Consider the following 7,475-nt stretch of genomic DNA (forward strand, 5'->3'; position numbering starts at 1 on the left):
TTACTAGGACATCGAGCTTTATTTAAGCTTACACAGATTTTGCTCGATCGTGTTCTTATTTCTTCAGTATGTGGCAGTAGTTAAGCTGGCATAAGAGATCACATAACAAAAGAACAATCAATATCTGTTTTTTAATTCTTGATGAGAAGAGAGAAACAAAAGAACTAACTAATTCCTTGATGACAAGAAGCTTTTTCCAATGCAATTGATTCCCCCATGTGAAAAGGGTCGACCACCAACATTGTCCAAGTGTTGATATCCTACATGCTTGTCACCAAGGCTGTTGATTGGAGAGGGAAACAAAAAAGCACAAGAAAACTTTTCGGAATGTGTATCTAGTAAATCAAAACCAAAAACTACATGAACAATGATAGAGCTAGCTAAGGTTAACAAACAGGAAAAAACCAAAAGCTATCTTTTTGCAAACAAATCAAGAATACCAAAAACACACATTCCTTTGTTTCAACCAATAAACACTCTCTCTACATCTATTTCCCGGAGATGGGTGTCACAATGATCACTCTTTCCTCTAAGTATGGCGTTCCCGTAAGAAAGTCCTAATCAAACAACTTGATAATTATCTCAAGAAGCTCTAACATCGAAATAACTTTGAGCGATGTGCATTACATACCAGAGTTGCTAAACAACTAAAAAAAAAACAAGCATTGCAGCAGCATCGTTTACATTACATGTAACAACACAAGAATACCAGGTAGATAAACTAGAAGAGCAAGCAAAATCATATGTGGGTGATATTGACAGACAACCAAAAGCAGTATTATGATTAGAATTACTAGGAATAAGTCGTTATCTACACCTAATAATCATCGAGATCAACTGTGGAATTACCTTCATAAATGTAATCTCCCAGGAGCCAAGAACCATATGATTGCGTAAACCATTGAAGTTCTCAAAACATATCAATTTTTATAGATTAAGCATCTGTTGGTGGCATAAAAAGCATAATTCAAGAGAAGCAGAGCAATAAAACAGAAAAGAGAGAGAGGTAAGAGAATAAAACAGAGACTTTGATCACATACTACAAACAGATTACCCTATTTACTATCATGCCTATGAACACAGATAGAAACAGATTTTGAGAAACCCTAATTTTCAAAAATCAAAGAACCCTAATTTCTATACCCTTACTAAACAAGAATTCAAAGGATCATAGAAAATAAATTATATGTATAATAGAGATATGTCGTTCCAATTGGTTAATCAAAATCTCTGATTTCCGATTGATTAATCAAAATCTCTGATTTCCGATTGATTGATCAAAACCTCTGATTGCCAGGTTTCGATTTTGTCAAAAAAAATTCTTCGTTTTTTTTTCATTTGTGCTAATGATCACATTTTCAACTTCCACATACCTATTATGATCATCTCATTTCAAAACTGTTATTTGCTATGACTCATCTTGGTTTACATCAATATTTTTGGTATTGTTGTTACCAATATTGATATATCATGGTTTTTACGGTTTTTAACCATGATATAAATGTGCTTTTGGAGTCTTTTGATTTGCTTTTTAGGTTGTTTTTGACTCTTTGTAGGATTAGGTACCTATTGGCACGAATGGAGCATAATGGAGCAAAATAAGAGGATTTGGAGCACATTCTACCATTGAGGCTAAGATGTGAAGTTTGGATACGAGTTTAGAGAGTTGCATCGACCAATGTAGGTGTTGGCATCGATCGATGCATTGTTCACTTGAAGAAAAGTCCGAGTTTCTCAAGTTCTGAAGTTTTGCATAACTGCCCTAAAGTTTTTCCTAATTGCATTATTAAGTCCTTGACGTGTTTTAAGAGATATAAATAGGATTTCAGGGTTTTAGAAACTCTTATGTTTTATTTTCTGCAAACTTTTGAGAGAAAGACACATAGAGCTTTTCGAGAGACAAGTCAGAACTCAACCCTTTTGAGAGAGATTTCAAACTCCCTTACTTCTCTATTCTATTTCTTAATGCAATTCTATATGAATTTCTAAAACTTTATTTCTGTTTTTGTATTTCAATTTAAATACATTAGTATAATTGAAAATTATTAAATTTATTGTCAGCATCTAGAGTTTCTGTGGGTTTGACCCCTAAAGTATTATAACTGCAAAGTTGTTAGTACCATTAGAGTATATTTGAGTATATCAACGATGATTTCAACTGAATATCTTTGGATGATTAAATCAAGAAAACGACCCATTCTGATATCTTCCACCGAGTTAATTGGGATGCAAAAAAGGTAACCTAAGCTCCGTATTTGTGGCGATTTTGTCCACAAATATGGTCTTTTCGGCACCCGCAACTAGACATATTCTACGTCGTCTAACAAGTTTGCATTCATATGCACGATCCAAGTGAAGCACAATTTTTCTAATTGAGTTTACAATTTTTTTGTAAAAAACAATTTTCTTGTCATCTAACGTGGTGCTATATGACATATGCATAATGAAACTTAGTCATTGTCAAGAAATATGAATAAACCAAGAAATTTGGAGCTCACATAATTTTTCTATCCGCATAACCTGGAGAAATTTGGAGTTAACATAATTTTTTATCGGCATAATCTGGAGAGTAAGATGTGTAACTTACAGACCAAGTATTGTGAACCATCAAAAAGTTTGTCTTTATAGTAAACTAGTATGAACCCCGGACTACATCCTAGAAAAATATTAAGTTTGATAAACTTTTATTTTTAGTTAGATGTGATAAAATAATAATTAAAAAAGAGAGAATTGTCTATAAAGGATATTTTTTTAAAAAAAATGTCTAAATGTATTTTATTTTCACAAGTTTGGTCACATAAGGTTTATAATAATTAAAAACCAATTTTGCCCTCAAATTTACATAAATTTAAATAATAAAAATATAAACTCCTAATTATAATAAAATAAAAATTCTAAACATCAAAAACTTTATAGACATCGACGGCGGTGCTTCATTCCTCCTTTTCTCATCTGGGTGAAGCTTCATTCGTCCACCTCTTGATTTGTTTCCTCTTGTTCTCGCGATTCATCATTGAGGTGTTGAGCAGACTTTGACGGGACTTTGGTGACTTCCAAACCAAGAGCTTCGATCTTAGAACGTAGCTCAACCTCTTCTGTGTTTGTCAATGATTCCACCTTCAAGAGGCAAAATCATCAGGGCTGCACCAAAATTAATATGCGTAAATTGATTTTACCAATCGATAGAAAAAATTGAGATTAAAAAAAAAAAAAGAGAAATTGAAATTCGAATGAATAGAAACTGAAAATCAAAATCAAGGAAGAAACGAATTTGACAGATGATAAACGAAATCGAAATCGAAACCTGTTGAAGAAGACCCGAAAGAAGCTGAAAAAGCTGCTCGTCGGGTTTACCCTCATTCACCATATCTCTCTCTCTTCCTCTTCTGGGTTTTATATAATCAGAAATAATCAATATAACGATTTTTTATTTGCTGCTACTAGCTCGATTTCGTTTGCTTCTCATAACCATACTTTGAAATTCGTCTTCATCTTGCAGTGTATCTCATAGTTGTGAAAGAGGAACAAGGATAATCGTTAAGAATTTGCCAGAATATGTGAAAGAGGATCGACTTCGAGATGTCTTTTCACAAAAAGGAGAAATCACAAACGTGGAATTGATGCGTTTAAGGTATATATACTTGTAGATTCACAGCAGCTAATTTGTTTTGTGTGTTTCTGTTGGAATCACTCTATATAGTTACTGTCGTTGCTTTTGCAGTGATGATGGCAGAAGTAGACAATTTGCTTATATTGGATTTCGTAATGAACAAGAAGCTCAAGCTGCTATCACATATTTTAACAACTCTTTCATTGATACGCTTAAAATATTTGTTGAGGTGATTAATTTTCTGGTGTGAATTGTAGAATACACACTCTGAATTTTGTAGAATTTAGAATTTCGGACTACTAAATTATTTAGAACAAAAACTATTCCTGAAATTAGTATAACATTTACAAAATGTTAGAAAACATAATCCGTATTTTTTTCAGAACAGCAGAAAACGTTTTCTAAATGTTTTATACCAAATTTTATCCATCAAAAAAATAACTTATACATTTTTTTGTCAAAAATTATATTACGTCTATTATTGTATATCTACTTATTTTCATATATTTCACTTCTTATAACTTGTTAAATTTAGGTTTATTAATTTGTATGGATATTTTAGGTAAAAATGATCATTTTCAAAAAACAGGTATATATGGACAAATTTTTTTTAGTGATCCTTTATTTCCAATTTTCCCATTAAAAATGAATAAATATTAACAAAATCTAAAAGTTTAAATAGAAAAGACACTGAGTTGATTGGCGTTAAATAGAAAATAAATTAGTTATCTTATTATAGAAAACTTGATGTTAAAGTTACTCATTAAGAAGATCATCAAATATTATATACTGCTATTAATATGGGAAAGCGAGCTATTTCNCCCCCAAGAACTATCATATCTCGCCGGATGGAGCCCGAAACTTTGGACACGATCTATATAGCCATGTCCACTATGACCAACTCCTATTTCTCCCCAAATCAAAAGTTTTACACTTATATCACCCTGAATAGAAAATTGTAGATCTAGTTACACCCAGACCTGGGTTTGTGACGGTTTACTATTTGCTTAACCGTCTAACGAATAACCTAAACCAAATCAGACCAGATTAAACCTTATTTGACCCGAATTTGTCGATTTAACCAGAATATGACCCGAATTTAATCGGTTTAACCTAGTTTTGACCCGACTAAAAAAAATATCTTCCACTCAATCTCGAAAAAATCCTAAATCGAAAAATCCCCAAATCTTGAAGAACCCTAAAAACTGCGATTTCGAGTTCCTTCGAGTTCAGAGACGATGGCGTTAATTGAGAGAGATCCCGGCGGCCAAACGCCTGATTACGACGAAGAAGGTGAAGATAGAGACAAATTTCACATCGAACAGCTAGTAGAGGAGTTTAGCGACAAACCTCCAATCCGCCACGATGTGTACCTAGAGAGTGAAGACAACGATGAAGACGGTCCAACAAGAGCTCGTACGAATATGAGGCGTGGTAATGGGGAGTTGTTCTATAAGCACGCATTTTTCAATGGAGTTGCATTTAAGGAGGCGGTTCTCGATTATGTTCTCAAAACTGGGAGAAATTTGAAGCAGTACAGGTATGATAAAGCGAAAATAGGGTATAAATGTGTTGGTGTTAATGATGAGGATGGATCTAAATATGAGTGGAAGGTTTATGCGTCGATTCTGTCAAATGATAAGATATGGAGGATCAATAAGTTCGTTTATAAGCATATGGATGATCAAAAAGGTTCATAGAAATAAAATGAGTCATGGGATTTGGCCTGGTCTTAAAATGAGTCAGAGTATATGCGGCATTTGGAGAGGATATTTGCTTTTGATTCTCGCGTTTACAGTGATGTAATGAGGACAAATCCAAAGAGTTGGTGTAGGGCATTCCACAAGGTTGGTAATTATTGCGAAGATGTCGACAATAACCCGACTGAGTCCTTTAACAGCTCCATCAACAAGGCAAGAGAGAAGCCTTTTGTTGCCATGTTAGAGGCAATAAGACGACTGGCCATGGTGCAAATTGCAAAGAGGTCTGCCCTATCTAATTCTCACACAGGTAAAACATATATTCTCCTTGTGACTTATGTATTATTTTTTTTGTTTATACTACTCATGTTTTTCACAAATATTTGCAGGGATCTGTACTCCATATGTTGTTAAGTTTCTTGCGGCTGAGCACAAAGTAGCATCTACGGCTAAGGTATTAACAAGCACAAATGGCACATTTGAAGTCATAATCAGTGGAGACTCTCACCGTGTCTGTCTAAAGAAGATGACTTGTATGTGTCAGAAGTGGCAAATTTGTGGCATCCCATGTGAGCATGCATGTGGTCTCATCATTCATAAGACGCTAAAGGCTGAAGACTACGTCTGCCAGTGGTTCCGAACACCTATATGGAGGAGAAATTATGAAGAAGGCCTAACTCCACAAAGAAGTGCAAAGTTTTGGCCTCGTACAAATGGGAATAAAGTGTATGCAGAACCACCTGAAGAAAACCAGACCAAGACTGACAAGAAAAGGAAGAAGGGTGTGAATGAGTCACCTACTAAGAAGCAACCAAAATAGAAGAAAAGAATAATGCATTGTGGCATTTGTGGGGAAGCTAACCATAACTCTAGGTTCCATAAGGCTGAATTTGCCAAGGTATGATGCATTGCTTTGATGGTTTAAATTTCTAACTTTGATGGTTTTACTAAATTTCTATTTTTTTTGCAGCCTTCTCGAGAGCCTTCTCAAGTTGAACCAAGTCAAGGTTCACTAACTCAAGAATGATCAAGTAGCTACTTCTAACTAGGGTGCTAGTTTTGTGGTTGCCTATAATGTATTTTTCGACCACATAAACTCTTGTCTTCCCCTAGATCGCTTAGTTTCTTTTGTCTCAAATGGTGAAATTTGTGGTTGCCTATAATGTATTTTCGACCACATCAACTCTTGCCTTTCTTATCTCTTTTGTATGATCTATTTTAACGTTTATGACATTGAATTTAATCTCTTTGCTCCCTATCTCTTTTGTATTTTGTATGAATGCATAGCTTCATGTTTAACTTCATGTTTAACACAAATGGAGCTTCATGTTTACCACAAAAGGTTTGAAATACAAATTGTCTTAACACAAAAGGTTACAACCAGGAGCATACACCATCTTCAACCAACTACTTTGCTTAGTCAAATCATGACCATACAAACTAACAATATAACACTCATCATCTTCTTATTCCATGATTTGGCTTCACTTAAACCATCTTCAACCTTCTCCAAGACCTCCTTCTCCATCTTCTCATAAACCATCTTCTCAAACTCCAACCTCTCTGTCCTAAGCTCTTTCAGATGTTGCTCAAGTCCAGCATTACTCGAGATCAATGCATCTACCTCATTCAACAAAGCTTCATCGACCCACTTGAATGTGTGTTCATCGTTCCGAAGCTACCAATTTCCCAATAATTAGAACCAACCAAAATCATGAAACAAGAGGATCAAAGCATAACTTTTACCTTATTTGTTGCAGCAAAACTACAACGGTAGTATCTCCGGTAAGGATTCGGATCAGATTTCGAGATCAATGCCACAACAGCTTCCCCGCACCAACATCTCTTTGGCACATCGAACACTCTTCCTCTCGCACGAGAACTGGATGATCCGGTCGAGTTTGTTGATAAATTGCTCATTCTGAAGCTCGAATTCGGTAATGGGCACCCAGAAAAGAAGACAGAAGAAGAAAAATGGCAAGTTGATTGTAGGGTTCGTGATATTTGAAAATTGGGAATTTGTGGGTAAGGAATCTGGTCGTAACTGGGTAGGGATCGGGTCATAATTGGTTTAATATCGGGTTTATATCGTTTGGTCTGCGGTTCACCGGATAAACCGATGCAATTTAGGCTCGGGGTGATATAAGTGTAAAACTTTTGATTTG

The 7,475-nt window shown here is 34.9% G+C and overlaps 1 protein-coding gene across 1 annotated transcript; it reads right to left on the reverse strand.

The window, feature by feature from the left end:
- On the reverse strand, positions 6,731 to 7,230 carry LOC104728102 (uncharacterized protein At4g04775-like). The gene is made up of 2 exons (XM_010447130.1): positions 7,057 to 7,230; positions 6,731 to 6,988 (listed from the first exon to the last, which is right to left on the reverse strand). Exons 1-2 carry the CDS (start codon positions 7,228 to 7,230, stop codon positions 6,731 to 6,733), a joined length of 432 nt encoding a protein of 143 aa, XP_010445432.1.

Source organism: Camelina sativa, chromosome 11, assembly GCF_000633955.1.
Source record: "Camelina sativa cultivar DH55 chromosome 11, Cs, whole genome shotgun sequence".
Taxonomy (NCBI): Eukaryota; Viridiplantae; Streptophyta; class Magnoliopsida; order Brassicales; family Brassicaceae; genus Camelina; species Camelina sativa.